The 24,081-nt window shown below is 37.1% G+C and overlaps 1 protein-coding gene across 9 annotated transcripts in view; it reads left to right on the plus strand.

The window, feature by feature from the left end:
• Window positions 1-24,081, plus strand: part of COL11A1 (collagen type XI alpha 1 chain) — a 125,626-nt gene that overhangs the window by 72,402 nt on the left and 29,143 nt on the right. For all 9 annotated transcript variants that reach the window (XM_077182143.1, XM_077182144.1, XM_077182136.1 and 6 more), the window contains 14 exons: window positions 1,564-1,617; window positions 4,611-4,664; window positions 6,798-6,842; window positions 6,973-7,026; window positions 7,116-7,160; window positions 10,174-10,227; window positions 11,057-11,110; window positions 12,564-12,617; window positions 13,543-13,650; window positions 14,432-14,521; window positions 14,783-14,836; window positions 20,491-20,598; window positions 21,070-21,177; window positions 22,254-22,307. In XM_077182143.1, the coding sequence (XP_077038258.1) occupies window positions 1,564-1,617; window positions 4,611-4,664; window positions 6,798-6,842; window positions 6,973-7,026; window positions 7,116-7,160; window positions 10,174-10,227; window positions 11,057-11,110; window positions 12,564-12,617; window positions 13,543-13,650; window positions 14,432-14,521; window positions 14,783-14,836; window positions 20,491-20,598; window positions 21,070-21,177; window positions 22,254-22,307 (936 nt within the window). The remainder of the gene's footprint in view (window positions 1-1,563; window positions 1,618-4,610; window positions 4,665-6,797; window positions 6,843-6,972; window positions 7,027-7,115; window positions 7,161-10,173; window positions 10,228-11,056; window positions 11,111-12,563; window positions 12,618-13,542; window positions 13,651-14,431; window positions 14,522-14,782; window positions 14,837-20,490; window positions 20,599-21,069; window positions 21,178-22,253; window positions 22,308-24,081) is intronic.

Raw genomic sequence — 24,081 nt, forward strand, 5'->3', positions numbered from 1 at the left:
GATAACACTATTAGCTGGCATTGAATTTTAGACCCACAGTTTTCCCTTTTCTAGAAATATTTACGTCTTTTCTTGCCCACTGAATATCTTCTGTGGATATTCTATGGATATTTGGCCAGAATGGAATGGGTCAGAGAGGAATTCTTTGGTGCTGGTCCTGTGATATTTATTTTAGTGTAAAAACTGGAAGAGTTGTGAAATTTTAGGTCTGCTCACAATATTTGGAAAGTCGGTAAGAGCAGATATAAATTTCTTGTTCCCTTGTCATCATATGATGTATTGAATGCAAAAGTACTTTTATTATAAGGAAAGTAAGAAATTACTACAGTAGTTCTTATTCTCTGTGTTCTGATTCCATGATGAGAAAACTCTATTTCCCAAGTAGGTATAAAGCTGGATTTTCTTGGTTAATGAAATCTCAAGTAGGGTGCCAAAAAAATTAGGAACATATCAGAAATGAGCTCATAATAAATAAAAAAAATTGTATTCACAGTCACAACCTAGGCAACTGGGCTTGCTGACTCAAAAAATCAGGGACAAAACTTTCACTGAATCTGGCAAGAGTTTGATGTGCTGTCATGTTGCAAAACATTTAAATCATTGCAATGCATGCGGCTTGTTTCAGGGTGGCAAATAACAGACAGCATAATAAGTAGTTTCTTAAATGTAAAAATTGTTCTCAATAATGTCTCACCAGACACATGTGCTTACATGAATGTGATAATACTCAACATGTTTATTTATGTGCTGTATTTTTTACCAATAGACATTTTTGGGAAAATTTCCTTCCCCATGCAAGTCTCTCCTTTCTATTTATCTATGGTTACTGCAGAGTTACAGTTGTCTTTTCCATTGAGATCTTGTCCAGAATTTGATATTCTAGAACATAGAGAAATTCTTCCCCAGAGTTCCCATCTTTCAAAGTCTGAAACTGCTTTCCACTGCCTTTGAAAGTGGCAAACCATCACTCATCCTCTAGAGGTCTAAAGAGACCAACTCAATGGAGTAGGGCGCTGTAATTCATTTCTGGGAATGGTTGATGTCAGTGCTGATCAGTCTTTTCTGAACACAACAAGTTGGTAATGGTTGTTGACAAATCCATTGTCAGCAAATAATCAGTGGAGTATAATTTAACATAGTCTCAGTTTAGAACTATTCAAGAAAAGAATTGATTCTTCGAATGCCTATTCATGAAAGTCAGCCATCACATAGTATAAATTAAAAATAATTTCTTCTCACTTAAACCTATTAACACCCTGATTTTTTAGAGAATAATTATTGTTTAATGATCTCAACCACATAGAGAACTGCACAGCACTTCATGGAAGAAAGACCTTTGAGGTATTGGTTTCTTTGGTTTCATTAATTGGAGTAGGATTTTTGTTTAAGTTTGGGGCACTAAGCCCACTGGCGATTAATTATAAAAATTAGAAATTGATTTAATTTAATATTATATTCCATGGAGTATCATCACTCTATGTTGTGGAAAAATTATTTTGTATAGAAACTTGCTGAACCACAAAGGAGGGTACAGTAAAATTTAACACTGCCTTCTCATTGCAGGGCAAGCTTGGCGTACCTGGACTACCAGGATATCCAGGAAGACAAGGCCCAAAGGTGAGCTGGAAATGAGCTGTATATTGAGTGTTTTGACACTGGTCACAATGGCACTTACTTAATTTTCTGTGTTTGGGGAAGCAGGGTGTGGATATCAAAGAAAGGGCCATTTTACTCATTTTCTTTTTTGACAATCATATTCTGAAGTAACATCTTCTTCAGTGTGACGCCTAGGTCAGGCTCTTTATGGAGCACTATCTCTCAACTCTTCTTAATATAGTATCATTTAGCATCTTCTACTGAGCTGCATTGTGCCAGCATCAGACTGGCATGCACTAAACAATTGGAAAAGAAGGTAATTGCTGACATTCTTGAAAGAGAATAGGCACTATATTGACTAAATGGATGCTGATAGTGATGGGGATTTTCAGTGTGGTGCAGGGATTCCATTTGTGTGATTATTGTTCTTCCATGGAATAAGCCATATTTCTTTAACACATATAATTTACAATTTTCCTCATGTTGTCCTTTAGTTTCTTTTAAGACAAACATGACAAAACAGAATCCTTAGTTAATTTAAGGGCTTATATTTATCTTTCAGCTACTTTCCGTATTTGGATGACAATAGAAAACCACACGGGGGCTTCTGGTTTAGAACATTTTTATGAAACAAATTTCTATCAAGTTCATCCTAACCCATCTTTAGGAAATGGGCATGTTAATATCATTGCAGGATCTCTTTTCTGAGAATTAGAAAGAAAAAAGATGGAATAAAATCATAGTTCCAGAGACATTTCACTGTGTAGAAGAGTCCATTAGGGAGGCATTGTAGCTCCAGCCCTTCTCAAAGAATTCCCATCTAGGTAAATATCACAAGTAAAAGAATCCCTTACCACTCCTATACATCTGAACGATCAACCTGCAGTAAAATCCTCAGTTCTATTCTTCTTTTGATTTCTTTTTATTTCCAATTTTGAAATTATGGGGGGTTTTGTATGAAATACAACTTCCTGACTAGCAAAGTCTTTTTCTCACTCTGCCCTATACTTCAACTACTTCAACCCTTTTTAGTCAAGTGAATGGACAGCCTGAAGAATGCTTATTCACTGAACACTGCATTAGTGAAAAATATTAAAACTATCTATGGAAAGTACTCATGAAAACTATTCACCTTGAAAGACACAGGGATTTTGACTTCAAAAATGAGATTTTAGTCTCATTTTGAAAAATGTAGGATAGAGTTTTACATTATTCACGTCTAAGAAAAAAAAATGATGTAACATTCCAAATAAAAGTTGATTGATTCTTTTTTCAACAAGGACTTCATCAAGAACTTCCTTGCACTAAATTTTTATCACATTTAAATTGAAAATAGTTCTCAAGCTGCATTCACTGTTGCTCTTCCAATTTTTTGCTAAAATTTCCAAGAAAGACTAATGACAACTACAACAGATAATTCACTAGAGACTTCTTTGGAAACTGAGTCACAGGCCAGTTTGAATTAACACGAGGGAGTGAGAAGAAAGCAGCAGAAAAATATGTTATCTATGTAGAGCAAATAGGAAATCTTGTCCTAGTATTATCAAGAAAGTTGATATCATTCTTTGTGTTGATACTTGTTTTTTTTTCAAGTTTTTTTCTAAGAATTTTTTTAGAGTATAGAGTATAGAGGTTTTTTTATCTGATAATTTTCAGTACACTTTTATTTTTCTCTAATCCAGTTCCTCTTGATTTGAAATACAGTTTCAAAAACTACTGTACATGCAAGATATTTAGAACCAACTCAGGTCTACCTGTGCCCCATCATTTGGTCTGGATTTTTTCCAACCTTTTAATGTTAAAGAGCATGCTTGGGCTTCACAGACTAGAATTTTTTGTTTTATTCTTATATAAAGTTATAACTAGTGAAGAATTAAGAAGAAAGAAAGGAAATGAAAGGACAAGGAATATAAAAGGAAAGGGAAGGGAGAAAAATATTACTTTTCTGCCACCAGTGAATGTCAGTGAGGGTTTCATTAGGATCTGTGTTAGTGAAGTTGTACTGCCTCTAGGTCTTTTATGGATAATTGGAATGGTTATGTAAAACAAGATTCATTAGAGGAAAAACAGAAGTAAGAACAGGAGAAAAAAAAATAAAATATTTCAAAGAGCACCAAGAAGTTATATTTTAGGGTTTTTTAATATGCATTTCATTTGCACTAAGATGCTAACTGCAAGCTGCACAGACATAGATGCATTCTGACAGCAGGGACTCTGGCTAGTAAATTTTAGTGGCCAACCAAACGAAACACTCTCTACATTTTCATCCCCAGTCAGTTAAAAGTATATTTTATCATGATTATTTCCTCTTTGATCCCAAGTTCCTTATGAAAAATTAAAACCTTGGCAGGTAAAATGTCTGCTGGACCTCTCTGCCAGAATCAAAGAAGAAAATAGTACTGTTCCCATTGGTTTGGGCAGTGAGCAGAAGGAAAGGGAAGGAAAAAAGGAGGAGGAATAGAGCTGGGAGCAGTTTCAAGTCAGATCATCTCATAAATTCTGCCTATGTATGAGTTGAATGGATCAGTTAAATGAAACTGTCCATTGTTTGGTTTACAGTGAGAAAAGTAATTAATTTACAGCTCAGTAAAGTGAGTAGAATATGTGGCAAATCCTTACCATTTTTTGGAATTATTTTTGAAAAGAATATCTTAGTGTGAGGCAACAAGTTTGTCTTCATTATGATACAGTTATTTCTAGTGGGCTGTTACTAATTATTGCTTTCCTGCTTTAAAAAAAAGGTGAAGATTTAATTAATATTTTATTGTCTAATAAGATGACAAATAATGTCCATTATATGCATTGATTTTTTTTTTTTATGCTTTCTGGACTTGAGGCATTATGGTAAGTTTATCTACAGTTTTCATGAGTTTATTTAAAGCTGTTGAAGTTGCAAGTTTGACATGTACAATGTACATGACTTTGGAATTGTGCTTTATGTGCCTATTAAATGTTGGCTCTACCACTGTTTTGCTCTTGATATCCTCTGACATTTGCACTGATTTCTTACATAGGGCTCAACTGGTTTCCCAGGATTTCCAGGTGCCAATGGAGAGAAGGGTGCAAGGGTATGATAATTCATTCTTGCATAACACTTTATTAGCTTCTAAAATTCAGTGCTGGGGGAAAAGACTGAAACCTAAGGATACAAGTTACTGTCTAAAGAATGATAAAAACAGGCTTTTCACATTCAAGATGGACCTCTATGTAAAACAGGATATACTGAGGCACTGTTTGCAATTCTTTAAGGTACTAATCTAAATATACAAGAACTTGCACACTTTCTTGCTGCACATAGTGCCATGATTATATAATTTGAAAAAGAGAATAAAAATCACCTTTGCTGAAGGGCTTGGAAGTTTTTTTTTGGACAGTATAGCTGAGTGAGTTGGCAAGAACTATTTTCCTGTATCCCATGAATTATCCTGCTACCATGCAATTTACCCTCAAGGAAATTCAGCTTGTATTTCATAAATATTCTGACTTGCCACAAGGGGGTTTTTTTTAGGCTTAGCTTCAAAAAGGCAAAATGTACCAGGCAAGATGAAGAATGTGTACTATTACATATATTTTAAAAAATGTAAAATTACATCTTCTGCTGCCTTGTATGTTTGAAGCAGGTGAGGGGAAATGTGTTGTGCATGTTCCTCAAACTATAACAATTAAAAATAGATTAGAAAAAAGGTCACTGTGCTGCTGTCTCTAAAATTCAATTGAATATAGCAGGGTATTTTAGAAAGATGATGAAATTAAGAGATGAGTCAGAATTCATAGCTGATAGCAACATCAAGTCAAACAGGTAATACTTCTTCTTCTTCTTCTTCTTCTTCTTCTTATTATTATTATTAAAGCAGAAATTCATTATTTTAAGATTATATATATGAAATCCAATAGCATTTGCATTACTTAAGTACAGTTTAAATTGTTCTTGTATCATTTTAGCTAAGATAAAGATGCATTGTTATTTACAGGCACAAGCAACAAAGCAATGCTCAGTTCATGTTGTGAAAAAATGAGGGAACTGCTAATAAAGGCAGCAGATTGAAAAAAAAATGCAAAATAATAGAATCAAACAGAAGGCTTAATATTATGAAAATCTTACTATTTTGATTTGTTTTCAGGCATTCATAAAGTTTTAAGTTCATCTAGGGTATTAACCATGTAATTAATACCATCAAACTGCTGGTACACTGAAATATTATGCTGATCATCAATGAGCCCATAACTGCAGGTTTTGTAATGAGAATCAGATATTATTGTTAGTCTTGCCTAAAGGGTTATCATGGTGTTTTATTATACCATGCCTACACATACTAAGAAAGACAGTCTCTGTCCTTGAGAAGATCACAGGCTGAGTAGCATTTCAAAAACAGCACATAAATTTTATTCTGATAAGTGAAATAAAATCAACAGTAAAAAAAAAACCCCAAACCCTGCAAAGAAAACAGATGAGTGCATTTAATTCATTTCTGATAAAGGGGAGCTTTGTGCCAGGACATCTCTGATGATTTTTTGGTTGCTGGTTTGTTTACCTCAGAGATTCAAAAGTACCAGCCATCATGTTCCTTTCTCTACCTGAAAAATAGTTTCTTGACTTACAAGATTCTTTCCATTACAATACACAGCAATTCCAGTGCAGAGCCTAAAGAAAAAATCATATTCAGCATGATTAAGAGATATATTAAAGCAAAAAGTAAGGACTGGTTTTCTGGCAAGTTCTGAATCTCTGTCAAGTGTACATAATTTTGGTAGGTATTACAGTGCCCATTTCTGTTATAAATGAAGAGAGGTTTGTCCTTTCTTTTCTCTATTAACCTGTGGAGCTGTCCACGGGAACCCAGGAACTCTGTTTTAAGGCTGTTCACAATGCCAAGTCCTTTAGACTACTGCAGAGGTACTCTGCTTGTTGTGTGCCACCTTCAATACCATTCTAATGTGATTTAAAATGTTCTAATGCCTCTGACAGAATCTGACTCTCAGGCAAATTTAGTGCATTTAGCCACAAGTACCAGTGAACTCAGAAATATAAACAATTTTATCAAGGACCATGATTCTGTTAATTGAAATGCAAAGTAGATAGTTAAAGGTAAAATAACATTTAAACTTAAGGGAGTTGCTCTCTGCCTCCACTTCACTAAAAAAAACTTTATATCACAAATAGAGTGCCTGCTAAGATGATTCCTGTGAACTTTTCTTTCCAGGGCTTGCATGGCAAACCAGGCCCCAGAGGACAGCGAGGACCAACAGTAAGTTCTTTTGATTTGCAATTTAGAAGCTTTCCTGTGTAAATTGCTTCCACTATACTGTGACAAATTACTTTTATTAGATTATAATATCCAGAATTTATCATCAAGTGCATCTGTGTTAAATTGACAGGGTCCAAGAGGCTCAAGAGGTCCCAGAGGTCCCACTGGTAAACCAGGTCCAAAGGTAATTGTCAAGCACACTGTATAGATTGGCTACAGGCTGTTTCTTTTAAATAAATGTAAATCCTTGAACGTACTCTCTTTGCTTTCCAGGGCACTTCAGGCAATGATGGTCCTCCTGGCCCACCAGGCGAAAGGGTTTGTGAAAGCCATCTTTGTTTTTCCCACCATATAGGAGTGTGGTTTGTTTTATTTTCAGTTCTCCCTCTCATATCTCTGTGCTACTTTGACCAGGGTAACCAAAACTAACAAAACCTCAGTTCCAATGATGCTTTTCCCAAAGTTATGAATGGGTGGCTGAAGTTTGCTAAAAGCTTCTTCCAACTGTGTCTCAGTTGCACTCAGGACACGGAGAGTACATACATACTTTGTGTTCCATCCATGTGCTTTGTATAGTTCCTGTGAATTACAAGTGTACTCACAGCTTAGCCTCTTCAGAATTCCTCCCCTGCTGCAGCTTACTGCCCATTCATTGAATAGCAAACACTCAAGCCACATCCAGAAGATCCAGAAGTAGCTGAGTTTTTTTGTTCTGGTCAGCTAAGAATTCCCTTCAACCTATTTTCTGCATGCTTCAGAAATCCTATTGTTCTCTCTAAAGCAAAATTTTCTGCTTGCTATTATCTTACCAATCAATACACAAATCCACTAGGCAGCTCATTGTACAGCACTATAAAGAAAAAAGAGTATTAATAAATCGTTTTTGTAATGGCAGCACTTGAAAACCAAGTCAATTTAAGTGGATGAGCTTTCTGCCAAAGCATTTTTGCAAAGCCTAAACTTTTCTTTTGTAGTCATATTTCATTAAACTGCTAAACTTTTTCATACAGGAAGCCTAAAGCTCTTCTCCCAGTATCCACAGGAAGGTCCCAGTGTTCTGTAGGAGTGTTATTCTTCAGGAGGGAGCTCCTTGTGCATTTTCCCCAGCTCCATAATGCCACTTTTTTGGCATTAGCTAGGATGTGGGATGGAGAGAACGAAGTATAGACCAAGAAAGAAAATGTAGATTGCTTACACTGAGGAGGATCAAAGGCAGCCGACCAGAAGGAGAATAACAGATCCTTGTGGAAGTTTTCTGACAGCTCCAGGAGTTTGCAAAGGAGAGAAGTTCTGGGGGTACTAAAACAATGAGAAGATTAATCCAAGATTAAGGTATCCCTGGAGAGAAATTGATAAAAGCAAAGAGATGAAGAATCATAAAGCAACATGTTTCTCATCACTTGTGTAATATAAGTGTGAGGTATCTATTTGCTTCCCAAGAGGGGTGTCTGCCAAAAAATAAAACTGTCATCTCTACTCCTCTGAGACTATTTCAGCTACCAAACATGAAAATAATAAATAATCTATTCTGTGTAGCTACTGTTAAAATGAAATTTAATAACAAGAATGAAAATGTAGTTTTGATAGCATGCTGCTAGCATTCTAGTGCTTTTTCTCACACAATCCATCAGTCCCCTGGCTTGAAACCTGCAAGCCATATTGTGAATGAAGAGAAAAATGTAAAGTTTTTTCCTTAGAATGCCTCAAAGCTTGAGAACAGGGGAAATTGTTGAGAAAGAAGGTGCTTTTAAATGTAAAACTTCAAATTGTGTTCCTACAACCCAGTTTCTGAGACTGACCAATTTCATTTAGGTATTTTGTAGCTGAGTCACTCTTATTAGTTTTTCTCTAAAGTTCCACTTTTTTCTTTTTTTTTTTTTTTTAAGCTTTATGTTATACCCAGAAACAAATGAGGAAAGTTAATTTGCTCACAGACATAGCATATTGAAAAACAACCCAAACCCCCATATGGAGCGTGTTATGAAGGTTTCAGAAACAGACTTACACATCTTTTCAGAAAAAAAAAAAAATTATAGATGGGCAGTAAGATCACAAAGATTTCTCCCTTTGCCTAGCACTTCTTAATTGATTCGAATTTAGCATTTCAGTAAAACAGAAGCTGCCCTGGAATAAGATTCATTTAAGATCAAGCTCTCCCAGGCTGGGCACAAGGGATCCTCTCCCCAGCTACATTTGTGCGCTGCTTTGCCCACTACAGGAGGCAGCTGTGCCCTGCAAGCCTGGGCTCTGAGGAATGAGGCTTATGGAACTCCCAGGAGCAAAAGGGTAGAATCATTTGGGAGATGTGGCCTCCTGCTTCAAGTCTTTAGCATCTACCAACATTTTTAACATATTTGGACAGCTGATGTCATAGCAAAGCCACACATCATACACCAGATAGAATAGGATAAAGTCTTGCACATATGGCATGGGTACATAACTCAGCTGTGGAACCATGTAAAAGGAATAAGATTCTTAAGATTTCACTTAGTACACTAAAAACTTAAGAGCAAAAGGATTTTCATGAGCTGAAATAGGACCTTTCACAATGTCATCAGTAAATTTTAAAAGCTGGCCTCTGGAGTTTTTTTGATAACAACTTCAGAAAGAGTCATGTAAGCTAGTACTTAGTGTAAAAATCTATGATACAGGTATTTCCCTATGAACATACATGCATGTACATGTGCTTACAATGCACTAAGTCAGTTGATCATCTTTAGCTAAATTTTTTAAACCATGCTGCATGAAAATTTTATCTCTCCATTTATCCGTATATATACAAAACTATAAAAATACAATGTTCATATATCATGGGATTTTTCAACTATTTTTCATAATAGCAAACATACTGTATTTAATCCCAGCTAACTCTGAAAAGTTTATTCTTTTTGGAATTTTTTACTGTTCTACTGGTTTGAAATATTATCAGGGTTTAGGAATTGCCAAAGATGAATGTTTGACTGAATGTTAAAAAGATGACCAAAGTATTAACTAAATCCCCTGTTCTATGCAACATGGAAGAACAGTGCTTCAAATTCACAGTTGGTTCCTACTTTATTATGCACAGTTATAGGAGTACGATGCAAACATAGTTGAAATAAATAGCTTTCCTCATTTTTTTACTGGATTCCTACACAAGCACTATTGCTTTCAGGAAATCCCTCCAGAGTCTGTGCATGTGAACTGTGACTACCAAGATTTATGACAGTGTGGCTGAGGCTTTATGCTTAAATCCAGACATTACCTGCAGGGTTCCTATATTCTATAATTGAAACAAACTTTTCAATCCAGCTTGAGTAAAACTTCCCTTCTTTGTTTGCCTTTAATCCAGGGACCGCAAGGGCCTCAGGGACCTGTTGGATTCCCTGGACCAAAGGGACCTCCAGTAAGTATCTCTTTCACTAAGTATGTGGAACAACAGGAATTGTAGTTTTTGTAGAGTGCCTCTGAAGTAAATAGTTGAAAATTTATGTAAGGGGTGGTTTATGCATAGATTAAAAATGCTCTTGTTGAGCCTTAGGGGTTTGGGCTCACATATTTAACATGGTCATTGGTGCAGCTCTGAAGACATTGAGAGTAATGCACCGAACTGCAGGTCTGGTATGTCCTGCCAGAGACCATGTGACACACTGAGTTCAGGCAAAATGCTACTTTGCTGCTGTATATTTTCTTTGAATGATTGATTCACTGAGGAAAAATGAAGAGGAAGGAGGCATTCATTAGTAACAGGAACATATAGAAATAACAGCACATTTGAGCTGCCCCCTGAACCAGTCTTGGTGCTTTTCTGGTGTGCCTCTGCTCCTGTGCAGTACAAAAGCAACAAAGCACCTCCCATGCATTTTTTACTTTTATTTCAAATTCCGAAACCTGAAATTTCATCAAGTACTTCTGAAGTGCTTAGATTTGTGTTGACTCATTAACCAAAGAAAAATGGAAGGATAGGGACTTTACAAGATTTCTGAATTTGCAGAAATCTATCTTGAACACATTTGCATTTTGCAACAGTCATTCTCCAAGAAATTGTTAAGACACTATAGGAAGGATTCAAGGAAAAAATATTATTAAAATCCTAGTTAGCTAATATAGGAGCAGTTTAAAGTTACCAAAGACTAGTCTAAAATAAACAGAGAGCAGAAATTCTGATAGCTAATTGCACACTTTTTTTGAGGATGGCTAAGAATTTGCTTGATTTATGTATTTTATAATTTCAGGGTCCACCTGGAAAAGATGGCTTGCCTGGGCACCCAGGACAGCGGGGTGAGACTGTAAGTAAATGCACTCTGCTGTGTTAGTGTTGTTCTAAAGGTCATGGTTATGTGATCAAAATCAAAGAAATAGGGACAACAGGAAAAAGGGAAGGAGGCTGGCACCAAAAGGTTACATAACTGTACTTTTCTTGTAGATGGGGCAGGAGAAAGCTTTATTTTGCTCCCATGATATAAGTGTGAGGTTATTCTTTGCTATGTCTAGTTAGTAGCATCAGAATGAGATTAAATATCCAATAGAAGGAAATGAGATTAATACCCAGATCTCTATTTAAATTGCGATTTTTCAGACAATTACTATACAGTAGTTTTCTCTCCGAATACCATGTAGCAAAAACAGTAGCATTAAAAAAAGTCTTATTGATGATAAACAGCTAGAAAAATGAAAAACCAAGACCTGTGGAAAGTAGGATCAGGAATGATTGAACCTATTAAAGTAAAATAAAATTTTGAGACTATGTAACTCATCTACGAATCACAATTAATAAATTCTGGCATGAAAATTTAAAATACTATGTCATACTTTTAATTTAATTATCTTTAAAAAACACACTATTTCTGTGTGTCAGAATGTTATTCCTATTCCATTATAAAATAAAAATTCTCACTGAGATTTTTTAGAGCTAGAGAAAGCCATAAATGAATTTATTGAGAAATTTTCTCAGCATACAGAATGTGTTATAGGCTCCAGCTTCACTGGAAATCTGTTAGTGACTGCTGAGTCACTTCCACTGCTGGAAGGAGAAGCACAGAGCTTGGAGTAACACACCCCTCTGAAAATCTCTTATTTTCTTCTGCTGGTATTGCAGCATTGTCGCACTGTAATGCTTTGCAATGATAGTGGCTTTTTTGTGTATGAAACATTATTGACTCCTTCTTTGTTCTTTTCCTTTGCAATGATGCAAAGACTGTGTTGTGTACCGTAAGGATCAATTGTTTACATTGTTTACAATGCAGGATGCTCAAACTTGTTCTTTAGTCTGCTGTTAAAAAGTTACAGTTTTCCCTGGATCTTTATTTCTTTTCAATTTCTTTTTGTCTCACCTCCACTTTAATGCCCTTCCAACTTAATAGTCCATCTGTGTCTTTCTTTAAAAAGCATTTTTATGTCAGGCTTTATGATTCATAATATACATATGTAAAAATGTATCTTCAGCTGTCTTTTAGCTGCATCACTTATGCATTCAAACTCATCTAATCAAGTTCTCCTAGAGAGATCTGTAAAACTGATGGCAGTTTTTACTGCTGTACCACCTCAGAGAGATGGAAGAGAGATTAATCAGCATTTCATATCTAGGCATACACAGACAAAAAAAATTTCTCTTTTTTATTTTCTGAAGAGAAGGAATGTGTGACATGGAATTTCTCATTTACCTCTTCAGCACAGAGATGAATTTTGCCCTTTTATAACTCGTAAAGGGTAATGTAATATTCTGTCTTTTTTTTTTCACAGGGTTTTCAAGGAAAAACTGGTCCTCCTGGTCCTGGTGGTGTTGTTGGCCCTCAGGTACATAATTTCATTTCATAGCTGACTTCATGAGCCCAGCGTTTAATGGTTATATTACAGATAAGGCAGTTGCTTTTGCTGTATTAAAAGGACCATATCCGTGGTTATATTAACTTTTGTAACAAAAGTTGCATTAACAATATTAGAAAGCTATACTTAGCAATCATCAGTGATTCCATCAAAAAAATGAAAATATTTGGGTTAACTTTCCACTTTGTCTTATGTTTCGATTTGGGTTTTTTGTTGGTTCATTGTTGTTTTTTCTGTGATTATGAAATTGGTTGTTTACAGAAATCAAAGAGACACATTTCTCTACCATTTTAGAAAGAACAATGCTACATGTGAATTTCTTGCCAGAGAAAAATTTTCAGTAAATTTTAGATTGTGGAGAGATAAATTATCAAAATTTCATTTGATTTAACCTTATTAATTTACAACTTAATCGAGCATATAGAGCTTATTTAGCTGATTCCCTCAGTGGAACTTTTCTGCTAGGGAATCCATAGAGAGATCTTTCAACTCTCCTGCCTTACAATTCCTATTATTCAGAAAAGCAACAGTACAGAACTGTTTCAAGGCAAGAATAGTAGATGGATTTTTCTCCTTTGTCCTTTTTATAACCTTCTCCCATACATGCTGTGCTTTAAAGCTTCAGTGCTTAAGGAACAAGGTCAGGATTTCACTCTTTGGAAGCTGCACAGACGTGTCTGCAGGCAAAATTCAATGCAAGATTTATTTTATAGGACAAAGATATTTTGTAAGTCAGCCTTGCCTGGAGGGAAGGTGAGGAATGTGCACTAACCAATGGCAGCACTGTTTGGTAACACAACAGCTGGATACTGAGAATCTGCTCCTTTCCACTTCCTCCCACACCCTCAAGACATTAAATAACTTCAGGTGACTGAAGTTGTGCTTTTGTGCCTAGGGTCCTACTGGTGAGACTGGACCAATTGGTGAAAGAGGCCATCCAGGTCCCCCTGGTCCCCCAGGTGAACAAGGCCTGCCAGGTGCTGCAGGAAAAGAAGGTGCTAAGGTATGATGTGGCTTTGGGGAACAAACAGGAGGGGACAGAAGACTGCTGACAGTGTGACATTTCAAATCACCATGAAGACATGCAGAATGAAATCAGAACATACAGTGTAAAATCATGATTGGCAGGTTTCACCCAGAAGGACTTGGAAGACTGGAAGATCCCAATTTTAGAACTGAGAGTGCTTCCACTGAAATAATGAGAATTCTCTTGAGCCAAAAATTAATATTTTTTGTAATAAAAGCAAAAGAAAAAATTGTTTGCATATAATATGCATTCAATATACTAATCATATTCAATATTACATACTTAGTAATGACATATTCACACCAAGGTAGAAATTTTTACATTGGCATTTAAAGTCAGATGTGTAGTAGTGAATAAAAGGTAGAATTTCACTGAATAAATTTAACTCCTTGCTTAATTTTTGGCTGCCATTGGGGAACAAGAAAAATATTACTTATCTAGTTGCTATGTAATTCTATCCAATTTTTGATTATAATAGGGTATCAAAATTTTTTATTGAATTTATCTTTAAATATATTTTTACAGCTTGTTGTGTTTTTCACTATTTGTATTCCATAACTGGTGCTGTATTTTGTCAAAGTTCATTATAAATGTAACCACAGACTATTGTACTGATAAAAGAATTAGTGAGTGAATAGCTGGGGACACAATCTTTGTTTTCATTACAATAACTAGGATCTGGTAGTTAATTTTCATCGCTCACTGTACACATAATTTTTAAACATATTTTTTAATCAAAATGTAATATGTTTCCCAGGGTGATCCAGGCCCTCAAGGCATTCCTGGGAAAGATGGACCAGCAGGTCTTCGCGGTTTCCCTGGAGAGAGAGGGCTTCCAGGTGCTCAGGTATGATACAAGCTCTAGAGGAATTGCCATGATATTTGTAAAAGAAAGAAACAATGTATGAATTTCTTTATTTATTAAGTCTCCTACTGTACTTAAAATAAATGCAATAAAAGAACAGATAAAAATATAATTGACTAGATAAGAAATAAGGAATTTATTCAGGTTTGTTTCTTTGTATCTTTACATGTTTCCTATTATATGTGTTGCAAAATTACTCTTGAACTTTCCAGACAAGCTTTTTATTTCCTTTGCATTTTTTAGGGTCCAGCTGGTCTGAAAGGAGGGGAAGGCCCACAGGGTCCACCTGGCCCAATGGTAAGTAAACATAGTAATTCTATGGAAATATAAACAATATTATCTAATAACCTTTTTTCTTCTTTAGATGCTGGGATGTTTTCATTAATGCAGTCTGTAAAACAGCAGACAGATCAGACTTCTACAAAGTATCCATACTAATGAACATGCATGGATATGGAGGTAGAGAATATCTGAAGCCTTCTGCCACTAGATTTAGTTATGAGATTTACTTGCTGCTCAATACCTGTCACTTATGTCAAATTGGTTTTGAGATAAGAGAGGTTTTCCACAGTGGAAAAATCCATGGATAATGACTCATGCTGTTGTGGTGGGCTTGCCTTGGCTGTGATGCCAGGTGCCCACCAAACTCTCCCTGCCCTCCTCAGCTGGACAGGAGAACACAAGATACACTGAAAGGCTTGTGAGTCAAGATAAGGACAGGAAGATCAGCCACCAGTTACATCATGGACAAAATAGACTGGGAAAATGAGTATAATTTATTTTCTATCAAATCAGAGTAGAATAGATAAGGAAAAACAAAAACCAAGTCTGAAAACACCTTCTCCCCACCTTCCCTTCCTCCCAGGCTGAACTTCACTCCTGATTTTTGTTTTATGCTGCCCCTAAGCAGTGCAGGAGGATGGAGAATGGTTCTCAGTTCATCACACATTGCCACTCCTTCCTCCACATGGGGAGGAGTCCTCACACTCTTGCCCTGCTCCAGTGTGGGGTCCCTTGGCAGTGAGGCAGTCCTCCATGAACTTGTCCAACAGGAGTCCTCCCCAGGGCTGCAGTTCTTCATGAACTGCTCCAGCCTGGGTCCCCCAGGGTGCAGTCCTTCAGGAGCTGGCTGCTCCAGGGTTGGTCCCCCAAGGGGTCACAGGTCCTGCCAGCAAACCTGCTCCAGTGTGGGCTCCTCCCTCCACAGGGCCACAGGTCCTGCCCAGATCCTGCACCACTGCAGGCTCTCCATGGGCACAGTCTCCTTTGGGATCCACCTGCTCCAGTGCAGGCTCCTCCATGGGCTGTGGGAGGATCTCTCTCCCCTTCTGTTGTGCATTTTTTCCCCATTTCTTAAATACATTATCCAAGAGGTTCTACCCTGTCACTTACGGGCTCAGCCATGGCCGGCCCATCGGTTCATCTTGGAGCTGCCTGGTGTGAGCTCCACTGGACATAGTGGAAAGTGGCATCTTCTCCCAGAAGTCAGCCCTGTAGTCCCCTGCTAGCAAACCCTTGCCATGCAAACCCAGTACTCCTGTGTTCCCTTTGCACCACTGTGTAAAATCATGCTGTGTAGGAATTTTCCTTCTTGGCATTTTAAGCTCAATAGCAGAGTATGCTTCAAGTTACCTATTCTCTGTTGTCATGCTTTATGCAAAGAAGTTCTACAAGGATACACTGGCATTCAAAACATGCTAGTTATTCCCAAATGCGAATTGTGTAGATTTTGACAGTCATCTTGTCAACTTATTTCTTTCATACAGTGCAATTGAGGTTAAAAAAGAAATGAATCAATCATCACAGCTATTCATGTTAGAAAAAAAAAAAAGTAATGGAGGAGCTGAATTTCCATGTGCTTCAACAAAGCTCTCTTATGTCCTTGCAATTCATATTCAGATTAGAATTCATTAAACAAGGATAAAAATCCACATAGTACAGTACAAGTAATACAAGGGACTTGAATTCTTAAAATGAGTTATTGAATTGAGTAAGTTAATGCCAAAAACCTGAATTTACAGTTCTTAGCACCATGCAGTATATATATATTCTCAAAAGGCACCAAAACAAAGAATGGAATGGAATGGAATGGAATGGAATGGAATGGAATGGAATGGAATGGAATGGAATGGAATGGAAGCTAGCCGGGAGAATAAACAGGGATATTATCTTACCCCCTCTGAAGGACCTGAAATGTTAAAAGAAAGGATGAATCAAAGTCACGAAAGCATAGACCAGTCTCTTCAATCTAAACATCCTGTCTTGATTTTTTGTTGAAGGAGCCCCTAAGGCTGGACTGAGCTCTCAGGCAAAGAGCTGGTTCAGGTGCAGTGATCCAGAGCCCTTCTGAGCATGCACAGAGCAGCCAGCACAGGCAGAGCTGGTGTGTGACACAGCCCCCTTTGCCAGCCAGAATTATCCACACAGGAGCTGTGCCACTCCTGTCATGGTCCTCAGAAAGACACATCACACAGGATGTGAGGCAACAGTACACACCCTATTTAGTGATAGTTGTCTGTATTCTGAAATACATGTTTGAATTGAAATTCAGAGGATCCATGTTTCTCTAATTCTTATAGGGTGTGTATAAGTTAGTGTTTTAGTTGAAAGCATCAGAGCTTTTTTGAGGAGGATATCTCAATTATCCCCATTTACTACCCTTTGGTTCAAATCACGGAGCTCTCTCAGAGCTCATGAATAGTATTCCTTTCATGTGAAACTAAATTGGTAGAGAAAATCCAGGAACAGTATTAATGCTCCCCAGCTAATGGGAGTTCAGTGCCAGGCTGAAATCATCATTAATTAAAGTCCAGAAGCACACAGAGTGTGGGTGTCAGGAGCACACTACCAACGACTTCAGTTCATAAACCCGTTCCTGTTGGGGTCACCCTTCCTGCTGAGGTAAACAGTCATGGACAGAAACCCTTAGGAGGCTGAGGATTTTTGCATATAGTTTTTGCAGTCTTTAAGAAATAGATGTAGTGGTAGCAGGAGAGAAGAGAGTTTGAAGGGCAAAATTTCTACTTTTTTAAAATATATTTTGAGCTCATTGTAGTGTAAGCCACTTCAGGTCTGAAGAGGATCAAGTTGCCCTTAAAGTATTCCAGGAGTCCTCAGTAGGATTTTTATCTGTTTCATCTTTAATTACTAACTTGTTATCTCAAAACAGTATTCAGTGAAAAAAAGGTGTGGAGGTGCCCTTAATTCTGGATTTCAGTGCACTATCAAACACCACAATTAAACCACAACTTTTTTCACAGAAGCTTACAGCAGACCATGAGCATCAAATACTCTGCAAATATTTTCCCATCTATTTTTAGCCAACAGCGGGTACACACAGAAGTGTAATTGTAGTGGAGTCTTCATTTGCCATCTATAATAGGAAGAGAATCCATGCCACTGGCTGACTTTCCTGTGATTTCCTGCCAGTACCAATTGTTTCTAACTAGCATATATAGTCAATTATAAGCTTTGTTTGGCTGCTGCATACATCTGCAAGCATACCAAACAAATGACTGCTCCAAATGCTGTGCATATGCCAATTACTCTGTTTAGAGGGATTTGGACAAAAGAAAGAGATGCATGAATGCATGTCAGAGCAAGAGGGGGCTCTGCAGGATTGAGGGGGGGGTACTTTCATGTTTTGGGTTTTTTGGGAGGGGGTTGTGGTTGGATTTTTGTTATGGGGGGGGGACTTTTTTTTAACAGTTGTCTTTTATCTGCTCTCTTTGTTGCTTCTGTTTGTTTTCTTCCCTTCTCCTACTACTGTGTGGAATGCTGAATGCTGATGAGAGAAAGCTCTTTGGAATGTCAAGCAGTCATTTTTCATTTGCTCATTTAGGAATTGGATGCTCAAATTAGACTCAGAATAAGCCAGCTGTAGGCTACCCAATTATCAGTACTGAACTATCTAGAGCTATCTTCATCTATCTGACAACATTTTACAGTCATGGGGACCTTCACTTGTTGAGCATTTTGTTAACCATCAGTAAAAAGTATTGCTATTACTATGCAATGTATACAATAGCTGTCATTACATATCTCCTCACAGCAAGTGAGAGAAAACCAAGGTTGTTAATGAGTTTACAGTCTGTATAGCAGCATTACAAGACAAAACATGAACTTCCATTCTGTAGAAAAGCTAAAAAAACCCCAACAAAACAAATTAATAAAAAGATTCCATGATGTGAGTACTGCAAGACCAAAGGTTAACAAGTGGTTTCATCACATAAGGAGCTTGTTTCATAGTGGGACAGAGTGACCAGAGAAAAATGAGACAGAGAGATAACAGACTTAAGAAGCTGCTTAAAATGCTTTTCTGAGTTGGGACTATAATTTAATATGTTCTGCTGTGCTCAGAGGCCATTCTCACAGAGAAACGAGCAGTTCCTTGGAAACAGAAGGTGTAGTCCACCTTCATAACTCATATGAAATGCAAAGATAAATGTGAAAGTTGGCTGATTAAAAAGAGCTTCTAGAAATGATGGCCTCTGTTAGTGTCTGCTGTCTGACACAGGAAAGATCTATGAGTTATTTGGGTTTTTTCCTCTCTATTCTTACATCCTCCTGATGAGATGACCTAAAATTGTTTAGCTTATGAGAGCTGACAAGATCAGAGACCATGGTAGTATGGCTGTAGGGTAATGACTTTTTCTTGTTGAATTCACTGAAGCCTTAGGAACTTAAATAACAGAAATAGGACAGAAACTTGGGCAGCCACCCAGACTAAAAAAATCCCCAACACCTGGAAGGATAAAGTCATCTAGGATTTCCATACAAATACTTGGAACACTCATGCAAATTTAGATCTTGCTGAAATACTTTGAGAAACCATTCAGCACTCTTTTCTGTCACATTTATGTGGAGGGAAAAGCACCTTATTATTAAATTAGTACCATTTATGCTAATGAGGTCAGTCCAGGACAAATATGTCATGAGTAAAAGCAAAAAAAATGGGGTCCTCATAGGTGAAAGCATCTTAAAATCCCAATATCTACAAGACAGCAAACTTGATCTTGCTTAAACATGAAAAAAAAATGCTATTTAGAGTCTCAAGGTCTTACTTTTATTATTTTTATTATTTTCTATTATTTTTATTATTTTTATTATTTTTATTATTTTTATTATTTTTATTATTATTATTTTCTGTTACTTTTCTGTTGTATCATCCTGCTTCTAGTATATCAATTGAAGTGAAATTATTAATCATAAAATGTTGCAAACTATCTTGAAAGTGTAAAGCTGAAAATTTCAGAAATATTTTTGTATAGCAAAAAAACATTTAACAGTACTCTCTTAATGCAAAAATTGTAAATTATTTAAAAGACAGAAAACAAAGATGCAGTTTTAGTGGTTTTCAATATATAGTGTCTGTTGTTTCACCCTTGATTTTTAATATGACATTTTTAACTTTTTCTGTGCTTATCTAAAGACACCTGTACATAAAAAAACCTCCTCTGCAGAACACACTAAATTAGTCACTGTGCTTGAATGGATTTTTACAGACGTGCATTGAAATGCAGAAATGTGATCATCACAGCAATGAACAGCACAAAACTTTACTAAAAATTTTGGTGTTGCTTAGGTCTGTATTTTGATATTGTGAATTTGCTTTCATCAAAGCAGTATGTGAGTATTTTTGAAAACATAGAGGAAAGTAAGTTCTTGAAAAAAGGCTGGTTTTAAGGACACTCTAATTATGATAAACAACTACAGGAAGTGGTATTTGCAAAAATAAAATCAGTGTTGTATGAACTGTATTGGGTATGAACTTCAAGTTGGTCCTTCCAGCCTTTTTTTCTTTACTTGCACACGTGATGGATGCACAACCTTCAACCAGCTGAACTCGCACTGCTGAGCAGCTTCTCTGTTGGCTTGCCTCATGAAAACCTCCAGCGTTCCCAGGCTCTCAGAATCCCTTCATCCCTGTGCCTTTCTCCTCTGTTTCCCAGGGCTCGCCGGGAGAGCGCGGGGCCGCGGGCACCGCTGGCCCCATTGGGCTGCCAGGCCGGCCCGGCCCCCAGGGACCCCCGGGCCCCGCCGGAGAGAAGGGAGCTCCTGTGAGTAACCACAGCCCCATGGAAATACCCCTGTGCTCACCTCTCACTCCAGAGTGCTGCTTGCTCCCACTCTGTTCAACATGTATTCTCACAACACCAGCCTACTCACTTTGCATTTACAGATATGTACACAGTGAAACATTCCTCATCGTGCTCTCTGAGACCAGGAGGGTTAAACCTGTCACTGTCACAGCAGGGAGTGGATATAAATCAGTCTTTCATTAAAACTTTGTACCCAGCCACTCTGCATTAGTGTATTTGACATCAACTTCCATTATTACTTCATATAATTCTCTAATATATTCTCTTTCCTTGATAGTTTTCTTTCTCTTGGGGTGTTTTCTGGTTTTTTGGGGTTTTTTTTTTGGAGGGGGGTGGGTGTTTTAATTTTGTATTGGTGTTGGGACTCCCTGTACTGAAGTATTCATTACTCTCCCGTGATAATGTAGATTGCATTTTCTTCAAAACCAGGGTGAAAAAGGTCCCCAAGGTCCAGCTGGACGTGATGGAATACAGGGTCCTGTAGGACTTCCTGGTCCTGCTGGCCCTAGTGGTTCTCCTGGAGAAGATGGTGACAAGGTGAATCATTATAATTGGTTATTAGTGCATCTGGGAGAAGATCTGTCAGTACATTCTTTGTAGCTTTTCTCACAATAAACAGGGTGACAAAGCAACAAATCTTATCCCTGCCTCCCCCAAATTCCCTCTGCCTACTGCAAAAAATACCTTAAAACCTCTTATATAATGAAATGTCTGAGGGACACATGCCGTGGAACCATGGAACACTGGGATTTGTGTTAAAGAGCTAGTAGAATAACATTTATCCTGGCAAAGAAACAAGGATAAAGGTGTGGCAAAATAAGGCAAATAAAGCCAAAATTGATTTTTGCCTATTTTAGAAATTTGGTTTACTGAATGAGTAAGATTAAATGTCTTCAGTAATATACAGGGATTCAGAACCACCAGAGGTTGTGCTGGTAGGTTGAGGGTGTCAAAATAATTATGTTCACAGCAGAGATATTCTATTGACCTCTGGCAGAATTTAAAATATGACACCTTTCAGGATCATCTGGTGTGGTTGCTTGACCCAGCACTTTTCTGTTAGTTAGCACAGGGTAAAGGTAAAGATTTCAACTTTCATTTTTGTGATTCATGAGTGTTATTTATCCCATAGATGGTATTTTCTGTGATTTAATTTAATTGTCTTTTATTATTGTATAAAGAAAACATTCTTTTCTAATGTGGTTTCTTGGTGATTTGAATAATTTTGAAGTTTGGAAATACTGTACACTCCAGTGAGAAGCAGTAGTTCAGTCATAAACAGTTACATGAGTCTATAAATCACACTACTTTCATTATAAGTTCATATTGAAGGTGACATAAGCAACACAATTTCCTTTATTTAGAGCTCAGTAGCATTATACTTCAAAGCCAGGCCTTGTTGTCCTTTTCAATTCAGCAATCAATATCTGGATTAATATGACATATTATTGATCACTGCAGAATTGCTCCCTTTAGGCTTTCACTTGAATCAGCAGCATAAAACATAGAATAATCATATCAAAGAGAACAGTTGGAGATACCATGATATTGACTTCAGCTGAGTGTGAAGGAGAACATTTTAAATAAGTTTAACTTTTAACTTTCAATTACAGGGTGAAATTGGTGAACCAGGTCAGAAAGGTAGTAAAGGTGACAAAGGAGAAAACGTGAGTAGCAAAATCCTTTGTGCATTACATCTGTTCTTTATAAATAAAAGGTATTCATGCATGAAGTATGCAGGTAACTTTGCTACATAAATGAGCAGAAAAAAACACACACTCCTAAAATGTTCCTTCAAAATAATGTTCTTTTAATGCAATACTAGAGGTTTGTACTTACAGATCCAGGCATGTATTTATTATTGCTCATATTCCTAGAGCTTACAGAATCATTACAAAATATAAACTACATTCTTAAGCACCTTTCCTGTATCACTGAAATTCCTCCATTCTGCATTTGAACTGGAGAGACCACGAATTCCCATATGTTCTTTTACTGTGTTGAACTTCACTGACTGCACTGTGTGAACATTCCCAGCTTTGGCTTCTTAGCCATGAGGATGGAAACTGTGGAGACTCAGCAAAGGAATCTACTAATGTAGTTTTAAAATTTCCAAAGGATAATGCTTTCCCCTTCCTGGGGAGCACAATTAACTGATGGCAGATGAAATGGCTTATTCAAGTTTTCATATATTATCATTAGGCCTATTAGTGAACCTAGGACCTAGGTTCACTAGTATTTTGATTTGACATTTTTCTACCTTCAAAAATTAATTCTAAACTTCAAGCTCTTCCTTTTCTTTTATTTAGGCCAGACATATAAAATTAAGCTTTTTTCACTGTGAAATTTGAAGCTAGAAAGAATAAAACTAGCATTTATTTATTTCCATTTGATTTTGGCTTCTTTTCTAAAAACTCAAAATGGTATGTTTTCAATTCTGTTCAAATTCAATATAAACTGGTACTTTACTTGAATAGTTTTCCTTAAGAAACAATTGAGAAGTAATGGCAGAAAGATCCCTTTTATTGCTATATTTCAACACTATTCACAGTTAGCAAAGCTCCAAACTCAGCACAGGGGTATTCATGGCTAAGTAAATTTATCTTGAAAACAGTGTGATTTTTGAGATTGACAAGTTACATAACAGTACATTACTTTAAATAATTACACCAAATTTATGGCTTACATAATATCAGATGATGTTTATGGGAGGATATGTACATACTCAAGCAAATCACAGGTCACAGAATCACAGAATGGCTTGGGCTGGAAATGATCTTGAGGATCAGCTAGTTCCAGCCTCTGATCCAGTTCCACTTCAGGCTTTGCATGTGGTCACAGGCACGTCCTGTTTTCCCCTTTGCCATGCCTCTTCATTAGAAATGCTTTGCATCAGAGAAATTCAGGGAAAAACACAAGCTGCACTCTTCTGTTTCAGATAACTTTAGCATAGCTAGTTATGCTGAGCATTAGACTGTGACCACAGTTCCCATAGTGAGTACTGATGCATTTGGGCCTTCTCCAGCAGACCTGCTTTACAAATAAAATGTCTGCAGCATTATCATTTGAGAATGTATCCTGGACTCCCAGTCTCAAGGTTTAATGCATTTGAGAATATTACACATTTTTTCTTGAAATACAGGATTCAGTGTTGAAGCCTTAGTTGAAGTGAATGTAACTCTGGTTGGAGTCACATGTCTTGGATCTATTTGCCCTCAACTGCAGTCATTCAACCCTGACAATTTCAGAATGTGTTCATTTTAAATCTGCTTTCCTTTCAAGATGCTGACAGATGCCTGTTGGGGCAGGGAGAAAGGGCTTGTTGGTCACCTCTGGAAGGTTCTGACAAGGAAGTACCAGTTCTGAAATCACAGGACATAAAGAACAGATATTTACAATCTCAAACCACCCACAAAAGGCCTTGGTGGGCATTTAGAGCCT

The sequence above is a fragment of the Agelaius phoeniceus genome, chromosome 8 (assembly GCF_051311805.1).
Source record: "Agelaius phoeniceus isolate bAgePho1 chromosome 8, bAgePho1.hap1, whole genome shotgun sequence".
Classification (NCBI taxonomy): Eukaryota; Metazoa; Chordata; class Aves; order Passeriformes; family Icteridae; genus Agelaius; species Agelaius phoeniceus.